The following is a 21,378-nucleotide window of genomic DNA, read 5'->3' as shown; positions in this document are numbered from 1 at the left end:
CACGCACACCCTGAGAGAGACGGGTAGTGGTTACAACACACACGCACACCCTGAGAGAGACGGGTAGTGGTTACAACACACACGCACACCCTGAGAGAGACGGGTAGTGGTTACAACACACACGCCCTGAGAGAGACGGGTAGTGGTTACAACACACACACACGCCCTGAGAGAGACGGGTAGTGGTTACAACACACACACACACCCTGAGAGAGACGGGTAGTGGTTACAACACACACACACCCCCTGAGAGAGACAGGTAGTGGTTACAACACACACACACCCCCTGAGAGAGACAGGTAGTGGTTACAACACACCCCCTGAGAGAGACAGGTAGTGGTTACAACACACCCCCTGAGAGAGACAGGTAGTGGTTACAACACACACACACCCTGAGAGAGACAGGTAGTGGTTACAACACACACACCCCCTGAGAGAGACAGTCTCCTGAGATGATCTATTTTCTAACAGGGTTATTATAAAGATTATGTCCCCAGCTGTTGTCCTGACATTAACTCCTCCCCACTCTCCTCCCTCCTCCTCCCTCTCCCCCTCCTCCTCCTTCTCCCCCTCCTCATCCTCCTTCTCCCTCCTCCTCCCCACCTCTCCCTCCCTCTCCTCCTCACCCTCCCTTCCTCCCCTCTCCCTCCTCCCCACCCCTCCCTCTCCCTCCCTCTCCTCCTCACCCTCCCTTCCTCCCCTCTCCCTCTCCTCCTCACCCTCCCTTCCCCCCCCAGTTTGACGGTGCCTACGTGGTCAGTGGATCTCTGGACACCTCCATCAGAGTATGGGACGTAGACACGGGAGGGTGTGTCCACACGCTGACCGGCCACCAATCACTGACCAGTGGTATGGAACTGAAGAACAACATCCTGGTCTCTGGCAACGCCGACTCTACTGTCAGGGTCTGGGATGTACGGACAGGACAGTGTCTCCACACACTGCAAGGTGTGTGTTTAATGTCAGTAGGGGGCTCTGAAGGTCAGTGTAAATCAGGAGGAGAAGAGGGGGGGTATTCTCTGGGAGGGGGGTATTCTCTGGGAGGGGGGGGTATTCTCTGGGAGGGGGGGTATTCTCTGGGAGGGGGGGGGGGTATTCTCTGGGAGGGGGGGGTATTCTCTGGGAGGGGGGGTATTCTCTGGGAGGGGGGGTATTCTCTGGGAGGGGGGGAGGAGGCGTTCTCTGGGAGGGGGGAGGAGGCGTTCTCTGGGGGGAGGAGGAGGCGTTCTCTGGGAGGGGGGGAGGGGAGGAGGCGTTCTCTGGGGGGGGAGGAGGCGTTCTCTGGGGGGGAGGCGTTCTCTGGGGGGGAGGAGGCATTCTCTGGGGGGGGAGGAGGCGTTCTCTGGGGGCGTTCTCTGGGAGGGGGAGAGGAGGAGGCGTTCTCTGGGAGGGGGAGAGGAGGAGGCGTTCTCTGGGAGGGGGGAGAGGAGGAGGCGTTCTCTGGGAGGGGGAGAGGAGGAGGCGTTCTCTGGGAGGGGGAGAGGAGGAGGCGTTCTCTGGGGGGAGAGGAGGAGGCGTTCTCTGGGGGGAGAGGAGGAGGCGTTCTCTGTGGGGGGGGGAGGAGGCGTTCTCTGGGGGGGGAGGAGGCGGCGTTCTCTGGGAGGGGGAGGGGAGAGGAGGAGGCGTTCTCTGGGAGGGGGAGGGAGGAGGCGTTCTCTGGGGGGGGCGTTCTCTGGGAGGGGGGAGAGGAGGCGGCGTTCTCTGGGAGGGGGAGAGGAGGAGGCGTTCTCTGGGAGGGGGGAGAGGAGGAGGCGTTCTCTGGGAGGGGGGGAGAGGAGGGGGCGTTCTCTGGGAGGGGGGAGGGAGGCGTTCTCTGGAGGGGGAGAGGAGGAGGCGTTCTCTGGGGGGGGCGTTCTGGGGGGGGGGAGGCGTTCTCTGGGGGGGGGGGAGAGGAGGAGGCGTTCTCTGGGAGGGGGGAGAGGAGGGGGCGTTCTCTGGGAGGGGGGGAGAGGAGGAGGCGTTCTCTGGGAGGGGGAGAGGAGGAGGCGATCTCTGGGAGGGGGGAGGAGGGGTTCTCTGGGGGGGGGCGTTCTCCGTTTGTATGTAGGTGAAGCCTCACAAGACTAGTCTGAAGGTCCCTGGTACCAGTTTAAAAAATGACTATCAAAATGTTTTGAATCGTTTCCTGATCTTTGTTATTTCTCTCGGATATAGTAGACACTTCAAAACACACTTCCTTTAGCTTGGGTTTTGTTCCATGTCGTGAATCTGTTATTTAATGTGTTTCTCTTGGCTAATAGCAGTAATGACGAATTCAATGTTTCAACCAAATATTTTTTTATGTACCTTTTTTTTAAGGGGTCTTCAAATTCAAAATCAAATGGATAAATAATAATTGATTTGACCATCTTAAAACACTTTGTTAGCTTTGAACATGACTTTTTAACTGTGTTTTAAAGTCACTATTGGCCTCATGTTCAAATCCCTGAGCGCTTTCCTTCCTCTTCGGCAACTGAGTTAGGAAGGACACCTATATCTTTGTAGTGACTGAGTGTATTGATACACCATCCATAGTGTAATGAATAACTGCGAGGCAGTGGAAAACCTCTCTGGTCTGTGTGTGAAATTCCCTGCTCTACTGAGGGATCTTACAGATAATTGTATGTGTGGGGTACAGAGATGAGGAAGTCATTAATAACATCATGTTTACCATTATTACACAGTGAGTCCATGCAACATGTTATGTGACTTGTTAAGCACATTTTTACTCCTGAACTTATTTAGTCTTGACATACCAAAGGGGTTGAATACTGATTGACTCAAGACATTTCAGATTTTCAAATTTAATTCATTTCAAAAATCTAAAAACATTATTCACCTTTGACATTTTGTGTGTGTGTGTGTGTAGACCAGTGACACAACATCTGAATTAAAAATGGATTAAATGGAGGCTGTAAAACATGAAGATGAGGAGAAGGTCGAGGGTGTGAATACTCCCTGAATGAACTGTATGTATTGTACCTCCAGGAGAACCAATCAGCACTAACCCGTCTACAGTACTCCTATATCTAACTACCCCTCTCCCTGTCCCCCCGCCCCTCTCCCTGTCTCCCTGTCCCGCTACCCACCCCTCTCCCCCTCTCCCTGTCCCGCTACCCACCCCTCTCTCCCTGCTCCCCCCTCCTCTCTCCCTGTCTCCCCCCCCCTCTCTCCCTGTCCCGCTACCCACCCCTCTCTCCCTGCTCCCCCCTCCTCTCTCCCTGTCTCGCTCCCCCTCCTCTCCCTCTCTCCCTGCCCCCCCTCTCTCCCTGTCCCGCTACCCACCCCTCTCCCTGTCCCCTCTCCCTGTCCCGCTACCCACTCCTCTCCCTGTCCCGCTACCCACTCCTCTCCCTGTCCCGCTACCCACTCCTCTCCCTGTCCCGCTACCCACCCCTCTCCCTGTCCCCTCTCCCTGTCCCGCTACCCACTCCTCTCCCTGTCCCGCTACCCACTCCTCTCCCTGTCCCGCTACCCACTCCTCTCCCTGTCCCGCTACCCACTCCTCTCCCTCTCTCCCTGCTCCCCCCTCCTCTCCCTCTCTCCCTGCCCCCCCTCTCTCCCTGTCCCGCTACCCACCCCTCTCCCTGTCCCCCCTCCCTGTCCCGCTACCCACCCCTCTCCCTGTCCCCCCTCCCTGTCCGCTACCCACCCCTCTCCCTGTCCCCCTCCCTGTCCCGCTACCCACCCCTCTCCCTGTCCCCCTCCCTGTCCCGCTACCCACCCCTCTCCCTGTCCCCCCTCCCTGTCCCGCTACCCACTCCTCTCCCTGTCCCGCTACCCACCCCTCTCCCTGTCCCCTCTCCCTGTCCCGCTACCCACTCCCTCTCCCTGTCCCGCTACCCACTCCCTCTCCCTGTCCCGCTACCCACTCCTCTCCCTGTCCCGCTACCCACTCCTCTCCCTGTCCCGCTACCCACTCCTCTCCCTCTCTCCCTGCTCCCCCCTCCTCTCCCTCTCTCCCTGCCCCCCCTCTCTCCCTGTCCCGCTACCCACCCCTCTCCCTGTCCCCCTCCCTGTCCCGCTACCCACTCCTCTCCCTCTCTCCCTGCTCCCCCTCCTCTCCCTCTCTCCCTGCCCCGCCCCCTCTCTCCCTGTCCCGCTACCCACTCCTCTCCCTCTCTCCCTGCTCCCCCTCCTCTCCCTCTCTCCCTGCCCCCCCTCTCTCCCTGTCCCGCTACCCACCCCTCTCCCTGTCCCCCTCCCTGTCTCGCTCCCCCTCCTCTCCCCCTCTCCCTGTCCCGCTACCCACCCCCTCTCCCTGTCTCTCCCTGCCCACCCCCCTCTCTCCCTGTCCCCCTCCCCCTCCTCTCCAGGTCCCCATAAGCACCAGTCAGCAGTGACCTGTCTCCAGTTCTCTCGCTCCCTGGTGGTCTCTTCATCAGATGACGGGACGGTGAAGCTGTGGAGCCTGGCGACGGGGGAGTGGATCAGAGACCTGGTGGCTCTGCAGAGTGGAGGGTCAGGGGGAGTGGTGTGGAGGATCAGGTAATGAAATGAGACCCACAGGGGATCAGAGACCTGGTGGCTCTGCAGAGTGGAGGGTCAGGGGGAGTGGTGTGGAGGATCAGGGGGAGTGGTGTGGAGGATCAGGGGGAGTGGTGTGGAGGATCAGGTAATGAAATGAGACCCACAGGGGATCAGAGACCTGGTGGCTCTGCAGAGTGGAGGGTCAGGGGGAGTGGTGTGGAGGATCAGGGGGAGTGGTGTGGAGGATCAGGGGGAGTGGTGTGGAGGGTCAGGGGGAGTGGTGTGGAGGGTCAGGGGGAGTGGTGTGGAGGGTCAGGGGGAGTGGTGTGGAGGGTCAGGGGGAGTGGTGTGGAGGGTCAGGGGGAGTGGTGTGGAGGATCAGGGGGAGTGGTGTGGAGGATCAGGGGGAGTGGTGTGGAGGATCAGGGGGAGTGGTGTGGAGGATCAGGTAATGAAATGAGACCCACAGGGGAACAGAGACCTGGTGGCTCTGCAGAGTGGAGGGTCAGGGGGAGTGGTGTGGAGGGTCAGGTAATGAAATGAGACCCACAGGGGAACAGAGACCTGGTGGCTCTGCAGAGTGGAGGGTCAGGGGGAGTGGTGTGGAGGGTCAGGGGGAGTGGTGTGGAGGGTCAGGGGGAGTGGTGTGGAGGATCAGGGGGAGTGGTGTGGAGGGTCAGGGGGAGTGGTGTGGAGGATCAGGGGGAGTGGTGTGGAGGATCAGGGGGAGTGGTGTGGAGGATCAGGGGAGTGGTGTGGAGGGTCAGGGGGAGTGGTGTGGAGGATCAGGGGGAGTGGTGTGGAGGGTCAGGGGGAGTGGTGTGGAGGATCAGGGGGAGTGGTGTGGAGGATCAGGGGGAGTGGTGTGGAGGGTCAGGGGGAGTGGTGTGGAGGGTCAGGGGGAGGGGTGTGGAGGGTCAGGGGGAGTGGTGTGGAGGGTCAGGGGGAGTGGTGTGGAGGGTCAGGGGGAGTGGTGTGGAGGGTCAGGGGGAGTGGTGTGGAGGGTCAGGGGGAGTGGTGTGGAGGGTCAGGGGGAGTGGTGTGGAGGGTCAGGGGGAGTGGTGTGGAGGGTCAGGGGGAGTGGTGTGGAGGATCAGGTAATGAAATGAGACCCACAGGGGATCAGAGACCTGGTGGCTTTGCAGAGTGGAGGATTTAGGAGATACTGTAGGGCTAGATTGTTGAAGAGATGCTGCCTGTAGGGCTAGATTATTGAAGAGCTGCTGCTTGTAGGGCTAGATCATTGAAGAGATGCTGCCTGTAGGGCTAGATCATTGAGGAGATGCTGCCTGTAGGGCTAGATTATTGAAGAGATGCTGCTGCCTGTAGGGCTAGATTATTGAAGAGATGCTGCCTGTAGGGCTAGATTATTGAAGAGATGCTGCTGCCTGTAGGGCTAGATTATTGAAGAGATGCTGCTGCCTGTAGGGCTAGATTATTGAAGAGATGCTGCTGCCTGTAGGGCTAGATTATTGAAGAGATGCTGCCTGTAGGGCTAGATTATTGAGGAGATGCTGCCTGTAGGGCTAGATTATTGAAGAGATGCTGCTGCCTGTAGGGCTAGATTATTGAAGAGATGCTGCTGCCTGTAGGGCTAGATTATTGAAGAGATGCTGCCTGTAGGGCTAGATTATTGAGGAGATGCTGCCTGTAGGGCTAGATTATTGAAGAGATGCTGCCTGTAGGGCTAGATTATTGAAGAGATGCTGCCTGTAGGGCTAGATCATTGAGGAGATGCTGCCTGTAGGGCTAGATTATTGAAGAGATGCTGCTGCCTGTAGGGCTAGATTATTGAAGAGATGCTGCCTGTAGGGCTAGATTATTGAAGAGATGCTGCTGCCTGTAGGGCTAGATTATTGAAGAGATGCTGCTGCCTGTAGGGCTAGATTATTGAAGAGATGCTGCCTGTAGGGCTAGATTATTGAGGAGATGCTGCCTGTAGGGCTAGATTATTGAAGATATGCTGCTGCCTGTAGGGCTAGATTATTGAAGAGATGCTGCTGCCTGTAGGGCTAGATTATTGAAGAGATGCTGCCTGTAGGGCTAGATTATTGAGGAGATGCTGCCTGTAGGGCTAGATTATTGAAGAGATGCTGCTGCCTGTAGGGCTAGATTATTGAAGAGATGCTGCTGCCTGTAGGGCTAGATTATTGAAGAGATGCTGCCTGTAGGGCTAGATTATTGAAGAGATGCTGCCTGTAGGGCTAGATTATTGAAGAGATGCTGCCTGTAGGGCTAGATTATTGAAGAGATGCTGCCTGTAGGGCTAGATTATTGAAGAGATGCTGCTGCCTGTAGGGCTAGATTATTGAAGAGATGCTGCTGCCTGTAGGGCTAGATTATTGAAGAGATGCTGCTGCCTGTAGGGCTAGATTATTGAAGAGATGCTGCTGCCTGTAGGGCTAGATTATTGAGGAGATGCTGCCTGTAGGGCTAGATTATTGAAGAGATGCTGCCTGTAGGGCTAGATCATTGAGGAGATGCTGCCTGTAGGGCTAGATTATTGAAGAGATGCTGCCTGTAGGGCTAGATTATTGAGGAGATGCTGCCTGTAGGGCTAGATTATTGAAGAGATGCTGCTGCCTGTAGGGCTAGATTATTGAAGAGATGCTGCTGCCTGTAGGGCTAGATTATTGAAGAGATGCTGCCTGTAGGGCTAGATTATTGAAGAGATGCTGCTTGTAGGGCTAGATTATTGAAGAGATGCTGCTGCCTATAGGGCTAGATTATTGAAGAGATGCTGCTTGTAGGGCTAGATTATTGAAGAGATGCTGCTGCCTATAGGGCTAGATTATTGAAGAGATGCTGCCTGTAGGGCTACATTATTGAAGAGATGCTGCCTGTAGGGCTAGATTATTGAAGAGATGCTGCTGCCTATAGGGCTAGATTATTGAAGAGATGCTGCTTGTAGGGCTAGATTATTGAAGAGATGCTGCCTGTAGGGCTAGATCATTGAAGAGATGCTGCCTGTAGGGCTAGATTATTGAAGAGATGCTGCTGCCTGTAGGGCTAGATTATTGAAGAGATGCTGCCTGTAGGGCTAGATTATTGAAGAGATGCTGCCTGTAGGGCTAGATTATTGAAGAGATGCTGCCTGTAGGGCTAGATTATTGAAGAGATGCTGCCTGTAGGGCTAGATTATTGAAGAGATGCTGCTGCCTGTAGGGCTAGATTATTGAAGAGATGCTGCTGCCTGTAGGGCTAGATTATTGAAGAGATGCTGCTGCCTGTAGGGCTAGATTATTGAAGAGATGCTGCTGCCTGTAGGGCTAGATTATTGAAGAGATGCTGCTGCCTGTAGGGCTAGATTATTGAAGAGATGCTGCTGCCTGTAGGGCTAGATTATAGAAGAGATGCTGCTGCCTGTAGGGCTAGATTATTGAAGAGATGCTGCCTGTAGGGCTAGATTATTGAAGAGATGCTGCCTGTAGGGCTAGATTATTGAAGAGATGCTGCCTGTAGGGCTAGATTATTGAAGAGATGCTGCCTGTAGGGCTAGATTATTGAAGAGATGCTGCTGCCTGTAGGGCTAGATTATTGAAGAGATGCTGCTGCCTGTAGGGCTAGATTATTGAAGAGATGCTGCTGCCTGTAGGGCTAGATTATTGAAGAGATGCTGCTGCCTGTAGGGCTAGATTATTGAAGAGATGCTGCTGCCTGTAGGGCTAGATTATTGAAGAGATGCTGCTGCCTGTAGGGCTAGATTATTGAAGAGATGCTGCTGCCTGTAGGGCTAGATTATTGAAGAGATGCTGCTGCCTGTAGGGCTAGATTATTGAAGAGATGCTGCTGCCTGTAGGGCTAGATTATTGAAGAGATGCTGCTGCCTGTAGGGCTAGATTATTGAAGAGATGCTGCTGCCTGTAGGGCTAGATTATTGAAGAGATGCTGCTGCCTGTAGGGCTAGATTATTGAAGAGATGCTGCTGCCTGTAGGGCTAGATTATTGAAGAGATGCTGCTGCCTGTAGGGCTAGATTATTGAAGAGATGCTGCTGCCTGTAGGGCTAGATTATTGAAGAGATGCTGCTGCCTGTAGGGCTAGATTATTGAAGAGATGCTGCTGCCTGTAGGGCTAGATTATTGAAGAGATGCTGCTGCCTGTAGGGCTAGATTATTGAAGAGATGCTGCTGCCTGTAGGGCTAGATTATTGAAGAGATGCTGCTGCCTGTAGGGCTAGATTATTGAAGAGATGCTGCTGCCTGTAGGGCTAGATTATTGAAGAGATGCTGCTGCCTGTAGGGCTAGATTATTGAAGAGATGCTGCTGCCTGTAGGGCTAGATTATTGAAGAGATGCTGCCGCCTGTAGGGCTAGATTATTGAAGAGATGCTGCCGCCTGTAGGGCTAGATTATTGAAGAGATGCTGCCGCCTGTAGGGCTAGATTATTGAAGAGATGCTGCCGCCTGTAGGGCTAGATTATTGAAGAGATGCTGCCGCCTGTAGGGCTAGATTATTGAAGAGATGCTGCCGCCTGTAGGGCTAGATTATTGAAGAGATGCTGCCGCCTGTAGGGCTAGATTATTGAAGAGATGCTGCCGCCTGTAGGGCTAGATTATTGAAGAGATGCTGCCGCCTGTAGGGCTAGATTATTGAAGAGATGCTGCCGCCTGTAGGGCTAGATTATTGAAGAGATGCTGCCGCCTGTAGGGCTAGATTATTGAAGAGATGCTGCCGCCTGTAGGGCTAGATTATTGAAGAGATGCTGCCGCCTGTAGGGCTAGATTATTGAAGAGATGCTGCCGCCTGTAGGGCTAGATTATTGAAGAGATGCTGCCGCCTGTAGGGCTAGATTATTGAAGAGATGCTGCCGCCTGTAGGGCTAGATTATTGAAGAGATGCTGCCGCCTGTAGGGCTAGATTATTGAAGAGATGCTGCCGCCTGTAGGGCTAGATTATTGAAGAGATGCTGCCGCCTGTAGGGCTAGATTATTGAAGAGATGCTGCCGCCTGTAGGGCTAGATTATTGAAGAGATGCTGCCGCCTGTAGGGCTAGATTATTGAAGAGATGCTGCCGCCTGTAGGGCTAGATTATTGAAGAGATGCTGCCGCCTGTAGGGCTAGATTATTGAAGAGATGCTGCCGCCTGTAGGGCTAGATTATTGAAGAGATGCTGCCGCCTGTAGGGCTAGATTATTGAAGAGATGCTGCCGCCTGTAGGGCTAGATTATTGAAGAGATGCTGCTGCCTGTAGGGCTAGATTATTGAAGAGATGCTGCTGCTTGTAGGGCTAGATTATTGAAGAGATGCTGCTGCCTGTAGGGCTAGATTATTGAAGAGATGCTGCTGCCTGTAGGGCTAGATTATTGAAGAGATGCTGCTGCTTGTAGGGCTAGATTATTGAAGAGATGCTGCTGCTTGTAGGGCTAGATTATTGAAGAGATGCTACTGCCTGTAGGGCTAGATTATTGAATGAGATGCTGCAGGATTATTTCTGGGTTTAACTGTGCTGCAGGAACCACTAACTCACAGCTTTTTTACATTTACATTTGTCAAATAGGTTAATTAATGAGTTGCTTTGCTGATAACCCTGTTACCAGGCTGGTAACACTAACCCTCCTCTCTCCAGGGCATCTAACACCAGACTGGTAACCCTCTTCCGCTCTCCAGGGCATCTAACACCAGACTGGTAACCCTCCTCTCTCTCCTCTCTCCAGGGCATCTAACACCAGACTGGTAACCCTCCTCTCTCTCCTCTCTCCAGGGCATCTAACACCAGACTGGTAACCCTCCTCTCTCTCCTCTCTCCAGGGCATCTAACACCAGACTGGTAACCCTTCTCTCTCTCCCCTCTCCAGGGCATCTAACACCAGACTGGTAACCCTCCTCTCTCTCCCCTCTCCAGGGCATCTAACACCAGACTGGTAACCCTCCTCTCTCTCCTCTCTCCAGGACATCTAACACCAGACTGGTAACCCTCCTCTCTCTCCCCTCTCCTCTCTCTCCTCTCTCCAGGGCATCTAACACCAGACTGGTAACCCTCCTCTCTCTCCCCTCTCCTCTCTCTCCTCTCTCCAGGACATCTAACACCAGACTGGTAGCAGCCGTTGGCAGCAGGAACGGAACAGAGGAGACTAAACTCTTGGTGTTGGACTTTGACCTCACTGACACCCAGAAGTGATGTCATTTAAAATGGACGTTTTGTCATCGGGAGAGGATGCGACGTCATTGGATAAGGATGTGAGGCAATCAAAGAAGGACCCAATATCTTCACACTGGAACGGAAAGCTTGTGGTGACGAAGAGGAGGTGAAGTATGGAAGGACTGACTGCAACTCCAAAATGTCCTCTTTCCTCAACGCAACCCTGGGCAACCAAACCCCCATATTTTCTGTCTGAACTAGAACACTGGTACTGACTGGTGAAGAGACACAAGATCAACTTTCTGTGACTGGAAGAAACCACGAGAGGACCGACTGGCTGGCCGGCTGGCTGGCCCGGCTAACTGTCCGGCTGGCTGGCCCCGCTAACTGTCCGGCTGGCTGGCCCCGCTAACTGTCCGGCTGGCTGGCCCCGCTAACTGTCCGGCTGGCTGGCCCCGCTAACTGTCCGGCTGGCTGGCCCGGCTAACTGTCCGGCTGGCTGGCCCGGCTAACTGTCCGGCTAACTGTCCGGCTGGCTGGCCCCGCTAACTGTCCGGCTGGCTGGCCCCGCTAACTGTCCGGCTGGCTGGCCCGGCTAACTGTCCGGCTGGCTGGCCCGGCTAACTGTCCGGCTAACTGTCCGGCTGGCTGGCCCCGCTAACTGTCCGGCTGGCTGGCCCGGCTAACTGTCCGGCTGGCTGGCCCGGCTAACTGTCCGGCTGGCTGGCCCGGCTAACTGTCCGGCTGGCTGGCCCGGCTAACTGTCCGGCTGGCTGGCCCGGCTAACTGTCCGGCTGGCTGGCCCGGCTAACTGTCCGGCTGGCTGGCCCGGCTAACTGGCCGGCTAACTGGCCGGCTGGCTGGCTGACAACCCAAAGACCAAACAGAGTAACGACCATAACTCTTCCCAGACTACTGCTGGATGTATAGACTGTATATGAGGCAGATTACAGGTCTCGGGAGACACTGTTCCCAGATCTGTTTGGTCTTCAGCCAACCCCTCTGACTGGCATGATGGACTGCAGTAACTACAGGTCTGGGACCAGATCTATTGAACTGGAGAGACACTGGACTCTGGATATGTCTGAAACCCTATTCCCTATATAGTGCACTACTATAGACCCTATTCCCTATATAGTGCACTACTATATACCCTATTCCCTATATAGTACACTACTATAGACCCTATATAGTGCACTACTATAGACCCTATTCCCTATATAGTACACTACTATAGAACCTATTCCCTATATAGTGCACTACTATAGACCCTATTCCCTATATAGTACACTACTATAGACCCTATATAGTACACTACTATAGACCCTATATAGTACACTACTATAGACCCTATATAGTACACTACTATAGACCCTATATAGTGCACTACTATAGACCCTATTCCCTATATAGTGCACTACTATAGACCCTATTCCCTATATAGTGCACTACTATAGACCCTATTCCCTATATAGTGCACTACTATAGACCCTATTCCCTATATAGTGCACTACTATAGACTATGTAGGGAATAGGGTCTATAGTAGTGCACTATATAGGGAATAGGGTCTATAGTAGTGCACTATATAGGGAATAGGGCTCTGGTCTATAGTAGTGTGCTATATAGGGAATTGGGCTCTGGTCTATAATAGTGCACTATATAGGGAATTGGGCTCTGGTCTATAGTAGTGCACTATATAGGGAATAGGGCTCTGGTCTATAGTAGTTTCACTATATAGGGAATAGGGCTCTGGTCTATAGTAGTGTACAATATAGGGAATAGGGCTCTGGTCTATAGTAGTTTCACTATATAGGGAATAGGGTCTATAGGAGTGCACTATATAGGGCTCTGGTCTATAGTAGTGCACTATATAGGGAATAGGGCTCTGGTCTATAGTAGTGTACAATATAGGGAATAGGGCTCTGGTCTATAGTAGTTTCACAATATATGGAATAGGGCTCTGGTCTATAGTAGTTTCACTATATAGGGAATAGGGCTCTGGTCTATAGTAGTGTACAATATAGGGAATAGGGCTCTGGTCTATAGTAGTGCACTATATAGGGAATAGAGCTCTGGTCTATAATAGTGTACTATATAGGGAATTGGGCTCTGGTCTATAGTAGTGCACTATATAGGGAATAGGGCTCTGGTCTATAGTAGTGTACTATATAGGGAATTGGGCTCTGGTCTATAGTAGTGCACTATATAGGGAATAGGGCTCTGGTCTAAAGTAGTGTACTATATATAGGGAATAGGGCTCTGGTCTATAGTAGTGCACTATATAGGGAATAGGGCTCTGGTCTATAGTAGTGTACTATATAGGGAATAGGGTCTAAAGTAGTGTACTATATATAGGGAATAGGGCTCTGGTCTATAGTAGTGCACTATATAGGGAATAGGGCTCTGGTCTATAGTAGTGCACTATATAGGGAATAGGGCTCTGGTCTATAGTAGTGTACTATATAGGGAATAGGACTCTGGTCTAAAGTAGTGTACTATATATAGGGAATAGGGCTCTGGTCTATAGTAGTGCACTATATAGGGAATAGGGCTCTGGTCTATAGTAGTGCACTATATAGGGAATAGGGCTCTGGTCTATAGTAGTGTACTATATAGGGAATAGGGCTCTGGTCTAAAGTAGTGTACTATATATAGGGAATAGGGCTCTGGTCTATAGTAGTGCACTATATAGGGAATAGGGCTCTGGTCTATAGTAGTGTACTATATAGGGAATAGGGTCTAAAGTAGTGCACTATATAGGGAATAGGGTCTATAGGAGTGCACTATATAGGGAATAGGGTCTATAGGAGTGCACTATATAGGGAATAGGGTCTATAGGAGTGCACTATATAGGGAATAGGGTCTATAGTAGTGCACTATATAGGGAATAGGGTCTATAGTAGTGCACTATATAGGGAATAGGGTCTAAAGTAGTGCACTATATAGGGAATAGGGTCTATAGGAGTGCACTACACAGGGAACCAGTTGGGACTCAAGGTGAAGTATATCACTGGGGCCCAGGAGGTTTTCCTGGGTAGGTCAATGAGGGAGAAACTCTGTGTCCCGATCGGTAACAGTAGCGTTTGTGATATAATGTAAAATATGAATGTACATATGAAGATGTGTACATAATGTTGTTTTTATATGAAAAGAGGAACCCGTAGAGGTTGTTGGGGGGGAGAAACAGTTGAATAAAGATATGTTAACTTTTCTAAAATATGTTGTGATGGATTTTTTTTATTGGTGTTGCCCAATACACTGTTCTGGGGTCAGTTTGTTTTCCCCACTAATCATTAGGATTGGGGGAGGGGGAGAGGGGGCTGATCCTAGATCTGTACAACGTGAGAAATTTACTTTTGTTGCTCGTTTCACCTTGAGCAGATGTTCACAAGACATCGGTAGCTTTAAAAGTGTAACTCTTCTTGTTGCTTTTCCTGTTCCCTCTCTGTTCACGTGTTTTCTCTTCTCTCTCTCGCTTGTCCTTGTCTTTACCTCTCTCCTGTATACCTCTCTCACACTTACCAACGCTATCACATGACCTCAGAGTGGTGTATTGCTGTAATGACCTCTTAGTAGAATTGGGGCTTTTCCTCTCTCTTCCTCCCCCTCTTCCTGTCGTTGTCTTCACTCCTCTCTCTCGTCCTGTCGTTGTCTTCACTCCTCTCGCTCTCGTCCTGTCGTTGTCTTCACTCCTCTCGCTCTCTTCCTGTCGTTGTCTTCACTCCTCTCGCTCTCTTCCTGTCGTTGTCTTCACTCCTCTCTCTCTCTTCCTGTCGTTGTCTTCACTCCTCTCTCGCTCTCTTCCTGTCGTTGTCTTCACTCCTCTCTCGCTCTCTTCCTGTCGTTGTCTTCACTCCTCTCTCTCGCTCTCTTCCTGTCGTTGTCTTCACTCCTCTCTCTCGCTCTCTTCCTGTCGTTGTCTTCACTCCTCTCTCTCGCTCTCTTCCTGTCGTTGTCTTCACTCCTCTCTCTCTTCCTGTCGTTGTCTTCACTCCTCGCTCTCTTCCTGTCGTTGTCTTCACTCCTCGCTCTCTTCCTGTCGTTGTCTTCACTCCTCGCTCTCTTCCTGTCGTTGTCTTCACTCCTCTCGCTCTCTTCCTGTCGTTGTCTTCACTCCTCTCGCTCTCTTCCTGTCGTTGTCTTCACTCCTCTCGCTCTCTTCCTGTCGTTGTCTTCACTCCTCTCGCTCTCTTCCTGTCGTTGTCTTCACTCCTCTCTCTCTTGACAGTAAGATGTTATGCGTCTGTCTGTTTTTCTGAGCGGTTTCCCGCTGCTACCGGTGTTCCTAACCACCGTTTTATCGAGGACGAGAAAGTCAGACTCAGCGAGACGTACATGTAGCCTCCTCGACTCCTTTCTTTCTCTTAAAGACAAGGAGGGGGGCACAAAGTTTTGTCGACTTCAAGAAAGATTTGATTGTTTGACACAAAGGTATTTATTATAAACTAATAGAAAGGGTTATTGGAGGTTAAACACATGATGTTATTAGTCAGTGTTTGGTAACAACAAATGTCTGGTTAAAAATGGCAACAGACTTCTTCTCTCAGGGACGGGGAGTGTAACAGGGCTGTCCAATAAGTCCAACACTGTTTAACAGCTACATTAATGAATTGGCAAAAACATCAGAAGAATCGGCACCATCTGGTATCACCCGACACACTGAAATCAAGTGTCTGCTGTCTCCCACTAAGGAGGGTATGCTGTAGACAGATGACCTGGTGCGCGTGTGTGTGTGTGTGTGTGTGTGTCCGTGCGAGACTCTGAGTGGACTGGACTTCAGATAAATGCTAATTCAACTCAGAGCTTCATTCGCTACAGCGAGTCTATATAGTAACAGTTGCCAGGGCAACAGAGAAGTCTTACCGAGGACCATTACTACTGTCTTCCTTCACAGCTCGATACTGCAGTGTGTAGAGATGGCCTTGATGATGGGAAAGCACTTAGTTTAAATAAGAACTGCATCATGGACGTCTGGAAACCTTTAGGACAAAGAGTCGACGTGGATTTGAACCTGACGAGACAGGCTGGAACAATCATTATATATTCTCTCTACCTCAAACATTCTCGCTTATCCTTTCCATTGGCACACACACCTCCCCCCTCCCTCTCTCTCTCCCCCCCCCCCTCTCTCTCTCTCTCTCCCCCCTCCCTCTCTCTTATATCTCCAAGTGCTGTACAGAAACCCAGCCTAAAACCCCAAACAGCAAGCAATGCAGGTGTAGAAGCACAATATCATTCATGACATCATTCTGCCAGATTGGCCTACTTTGCAGTCAACATTTAATTGGGAAGTTTTTTGGGGGGAAAAACGTTGAAAAGGACTGTTTCATCACGAATCCCAGATGTTATAAGAGCCGATAGGCTTTATATCTTAACTTAGAAGTGTTTACTTCAGGTTGACGACTAGCATCTATTGAGTTGCAATGTCCCATATGTCATGTCTAAATCAACCTAAAATATCTACAGAATTAGTTTTTTAGCGAAACAATTCGACAGGAAGAATACAGCTACATTTGTCCCTTTTTACTGTTTGTGATGAACAAACAGCAGACGAGGAGATTTAGCAGAAATGATATAGTTATACCTGCAGAATATACTCGTGTCATGAGCAGTCCATCATGAATGCGCTCAGACTCCGTGACCTGGTGCAACGATTTAGTGACATCTAGTGTTAAATGCTTTAACTACAAGACATGATGGATACAAGATACGGATATAAGGTTTCTGTATCCCAATTTGCCCAAGCAACAAAACAACAAAAAACGACGGATATTTCTGCAACATTTAGTTTTGTTTTTGTTACGTAGCTGAAGCTCCGCTTCCGCCTTGTCACGTTACTGACGTAATCTTCATCTTGTACACAAAGCTGTGCCGATGTATTGCGTTCTCTCAGTAGGCTATAAAAAGCATTAGCGCTATTTCCTACAAACGTCATGTTGTACACAAACCTCTTGTGGACAGATATACCTCAACATAACAGCTGACCAATTATGCGCGACTTGAATTGTGGATTAACGACATGATCCATATCGATATTGACTTGAGATGATACGTTTTGGAGTTTTCCTGTCGTGTTGTCTATGAACTTCAACCTCTTTATTAGACATGACATTACACAGGTTACATAGTGGTTATAACCTCCTTACTTATACAAATACAAGCCTTATTCAGACACGTTAAGACTTTGCACGATCCTTGCCAACTTGTTTGTAAATATTTGTTAGCTTTTTTCTTCTTCTGTTGTTGCTTGTGTTATTCAAAAACTTGAGGACATTAAAGTGAATCTGAGTGTTACTGTGTTGAAATGTCCCGTTAGTTGTTTTCTTTCTGTCGTTGTATTTATAATAATGGACCAACCCAGGACCTGTAGACCGACTGCACGGCCACAGACAAGACACGTCGCCTTCACATCGGGATAATAACCCTTATCTTCGACACCGGTCTAAACATGTCAGTGACCAAAGCCAGACATAATCATTTACTCTTAACTATAACTATCCTGCACGTCTGCAGTCGCAGGAGTTGAACACGGACAACTTGTTTCTTCTTCCCCAAAGTGTTTAGGCCTGAGTTCAGTGCACATTTTTTCGAAACTATGAAAACAAAACTGTCCAGCACTCGACTTTGTTTTCCTAGTTTCCAGGCAACGCGTTTCTCAGGAAAATGTTGAGCGACATCATAGAAAGAAACCAAGTGATTTATTTTAACATTTTTCCCACAAAGTAAGATTCCACAGCCGCAAAGTCTAAATTATTTCGGTTTTTTATTTTAAACGTTTTTTTAACGAGGCAAGTTAGTTAAATACAAATTCTTATTTTCAATGACGGCCTACCAGGGAACAGTGGGGTTAGCTGCCTTGTTCAGGGGCAGAAGGACAGATTTTTACCTTGTCAGCTCTGGGATTTGATCTGTAAACCTTTCGGCAACAAGTCCAACGCTCTAACCACTAGGCTACCCTGCCGCCCCATTAGGGTTAGGCATATGCTTAGCAGTGTGGTTAGGGTTAAAATCACATTTTTAAGACGATAAATTGTAAAAATGGTTGGGGGTTTAGACATAATTATGGGGCTGGCTTCATGTGGGGGGTGGGGAATCTGGGAGGGGGGAGTCATAAGACCGATTTGAATGTATTCACGTGCCTTTGAAGTCAGAACAATTATTCAACCAATAAGATCTGCGCTGGCTTGATTAAACCTCCTAGCTTGCTAGCGAGATAAACAGAGTTATGCTAATAATAGAACTAGCTTGTTTTAACATTGAACATATCGTCAAACGAGCTCCATTTTCCATATTGATGAGGTTGTTATAAAAAAAAAATGGATTTGTTGTCATTTTTTTGGGTTGAAAAGGTCAAAGGTCAGTGGTGAAACGTCACAACTCGCGGGTTCGAACAGGTTTCTCCGAGTTTCCGTGTAATTCCGACTTGGAGTGACGTTTCCCGTCACTGGGAAATAGAATCTTCCGATAACTCTTGATAGCACATGAACACGGCACAGGCCTATGACTTAAAACAAATAGTAAATGTTTACATTCAGGAAGTATACAAACAAGCGAATAAGGACAACATATATATGCTGGGGAGGGGGAGGTACAACAAATGACAGATTATACAAAGACCTTAAAATACACATACTTTTTTTTATTGATTTGTTTAGAACAATTTTCTGATTGGAAGAATGTAGAATGGTCTTAATATACTGGCCCTTATAGAAAACAAGGAAGGGTGTTTTTTTTTAAATGTATGAATATGTTCCCATTAGCACCATCACATTTAAGAGGTACAATTATTTTTTTAATTTTGCTTTATTGTAAGTAAGGAAACTGAACAGCACATTCTCCCATAATAAACAAAAGTCATCAAGAATATTATAAATCCACAAATATCTTTCCATTTCTTTCCATGTGGACAATGGCAAATTAAATACTGAACTGGTTCTGGGATGCTCAACACCAAAAGTACAGTTCATGTGAATATATTTGTTGAGTTTCTTCAGGTAATGATTCACAGGGTAGTGATGCTTATGAATCATTCTGAAAAGAGACCTTTGACCTTGTTAACAAGCAGGTGTTTTTTCAAATAGATATTATTGACAAATGAATCCCAGTAAATTGTGACATAAGGAATCAATAGACAGAACATCCCTTTGAAATAAAGTATGTATAAATCCCATGTATAAATATTGTTTTGAGGGAGCAAGGAGAAAAGAGAAAACACAGGTTTCCTACTTGGAGAGTATCTAAGAGAGAGTATCTGAAGAAGCTGACGCCTGGTTACGCCTCTAAACCGCAGGTTTATCGCAATTTATCTTTAAGTATTTTTCAAATGAGGGAAATCAACAACAAAATAATGGAGACAACCGTATGATTTTTTTTTTTTGTGGCTGTGATAACTAGTAACGACCGTCCACATCCCAAGACCTCTTCCTGGTCTTACGTCCGGACCAAGACCTCTTCCTGGTCTGACGTAATGACGTGGGTGGAGCAAGACTGGTCAGACAAGCGACCTATTATTCGAAAGTCTCTACTGTTATTATTGTCAACAAATAGCTATTGTTTTTCATCTCTTTGTGGTCATTTTACACAATCCCAACGTTGGCGAAGGATATTCACGGTAGTCAACTTGTTTTGGGGAAAGTTATATACGAGTTTGTGTAGGTAAAAGTCGCACGACACTGGCTGCCGGTCGGTTCCTATGCGATAGGGACATGTTGTTATCCATTGTTTTGGACTTGTAGTGCTTGTTGTCTTCGTTCCCACACTAGAATAGTATCTCTCTCTCTCTCTGCGATGGCCGAGGCGAGGAGAGTGGAGGACGAACAGCAGGAGAGTTTGAGAGGGGAACCGAGGGAACCTGTCGGAAGAAGACAGCCTCCACGACCGACCAACTCATCTGGAGGTAACATCTCACCAAACAACAATCCCACAGAATAGTTTATGTGCTATGTTTTTAGTTTTGTCAGTGTCAGTGTGATGGATGTATTGTATTGCATGTATTGCATGTATTAGATCATAAGAAAATGATACAATCAGTGTAGTGTTTTATTTTATTTTTTTAAATTTTACGTGTGAGAGGTAGTGAAAAATAACAATTTAAATGGCGTCATTTCCCGCAACGTTTGTACCAACAGATTTTTTTAGTAATTTTTATTTAACTTTTATTTAACCTGGAAAAGCCCATTGAGACCCAGAGTGTCTTTTTCTTTTTCAAGTTAGACCTGACCAAGAAGGCAGCAACAATCAATACATTACAGAATTAAAACGTACAACAATACAATACAACAACATGATCCAGCCTAAACAATAAAATAAAATTACACTCCTCTGTAACAGTCTACATCAATATTTTAAATTAATTCAGTGGCACTAACATATCTAGATGAAGCAGGGATTGTAGACTATTCCATTCAGTGGCACTAACATATCTAGATGAAGCAGGGATTGTAGACTACTCCATTCAGGGTCACTAACATATCTAGATGAAGCAGGGATTGGAGACTATTCCATTCAGGGTCACTAACATATCTAGATGAAGCAGGGATTGTAGACTATTCCATTCAGTGGGACTAACATATCTAGATGAGGCAGGGATTGTAGACTATTCCATTCAGTGGCACTAACATATCTAGATGAAGTAGGGATTGCAGACTATTCCATTCAGAGGCACTAACATATTTAGATGAAGCAGGGATTGTAGACTATTCCATTCAGTGGGACTAACATATCTAGATGAAGCAGGGATTGTAGACTACTCCATTCAGTGGCACTAACATATCTAGATGAAGCAGGGATTGTAGACTATCCATTCAGGGTCACTAACATATCTAGATGAAGCAGGGATTGTAGACTATCCATTCAGGGTCACTAAAAAAGGGCTTCATAAATACATTTGATTTGAAAAAAAAATCACAGGTTTTGATTATGTTGAATGCTGTAATACAGAATAAAACAATGAATATACGTCAAATGACGATAATGACCGACTATTTCTGCCAATCACTTATTAACCATCGACATTACTATAATACACATGTTCAGTTCTGTATATTACGTTAATGTTATTTGATGACTTTATTATCTCATTCCAAGTTATCATCTCGTCCCTATAGAGCTGCTGTCTGACAACAACAAAAAAATCACGATTTTAGTTGCTCTTCGAAGTAAATAAGGCATTATGACTGCTGGATACCAACTATCAAATCACTGAGATCATGTGTTTTCAGGTAGAGATCGAGAAGCATCAGCATCCATATCCCCTTCACAGTCATTGTAGTTCATTACTGTGTTTTCTGCACTAAACTATGTAGAGTATTAGCCTGTTGTAAACTACAACTCCCTACTACATCGTACAGTTCGGTCTGGATCTGATTTATCTCTAGAGAAACTGCAATGTGCACATTGAGCTCACAGGAAAAAACAAGAAAACTGAACGAAATGGAATTCAAATAATTGAACCAACCTCTGTCAATTATTTCTTTAAAAACGAAAAATAACCAACATTTCGGGTTAATCGCTCGGCACTACAAGTTAGGCATACCTCATTTCTAAATATGCTATCATCGCTGTCAATCGTAATGATAATTATTCACGTTTTAACGGTGAAACGTCCAAACCGCACCTGCATGCCAATCATTTGATTGATCTCCATCAGTTTCCTGGGAATATGTATTTGATCTTGTTGAATTACTGTTTCGTGAGCCAGGGCCGGCGTCAGAACGAATCAGTTGGCCGGGCATTTGAGACGTCCGTAGTCACATTTGATCACGGGACTTCCTGTGTTCCTGCGCCAGCACAGTTGTTTTTCTGGGTTTTAACACCAAAGAGTTTTCACCACTTCCGAATTTGTGAGA

The 21,378-nt window shown here is 48.3% G+C and overlaps 1 protein-coding gene and 1 pseudogene across 1 annotated transcript in view; both read left to right on the top strand.

The window, feature by feature from the left end:
* LOC135536946 (F-box/WD repeat-containing protein 7-like) overlaps positions 1–11,955 on the top strand; it is a 46,243-nt pseudogene extending 34,288 nt beyond the window's left edge.
* A 7,043-nt stretch (positions 11,956–18,998) lies between these two features.
* Positions 18,999–21,378, top strand: part of LOC135536937 (SH3 domain-containing protein 19-like) — a 55,655-nt gene continuing 53,275 nt past the window's right edge. The window contains 1 exon segment of the mRNA XM_064963160.1: positions 18,999–19,427. Within this exon segment, the coding sequence (XP_064819232.1) occupies positions 19,319–19,427 (109 nt within the window). The 5' untranslated portion in view covers positions 18,999–19,318.

Source organism: Oncorhynchus masou, unplaced genomic scaffold (assembly GCF_036934945.1).
Source record: "Oncorhynchus masou masou isolate Uvic2021 unplaced genomic scaffold, UVic_Omas_1.1 unplaced_scaffold_686, whole genome shotgun sequence".
Classification (NCBI taxonomy): Eukaryota; Metazoa; Chordata; class Actinopteri; order Salmoniformes; family Salmonidae; genus Oncorhynchus; species Oncorhynchus masou.
Note: the sequence above shows the minus strand (reverse complement) of the source record. Positions and strands in the feature narration are given on the sequence as shown.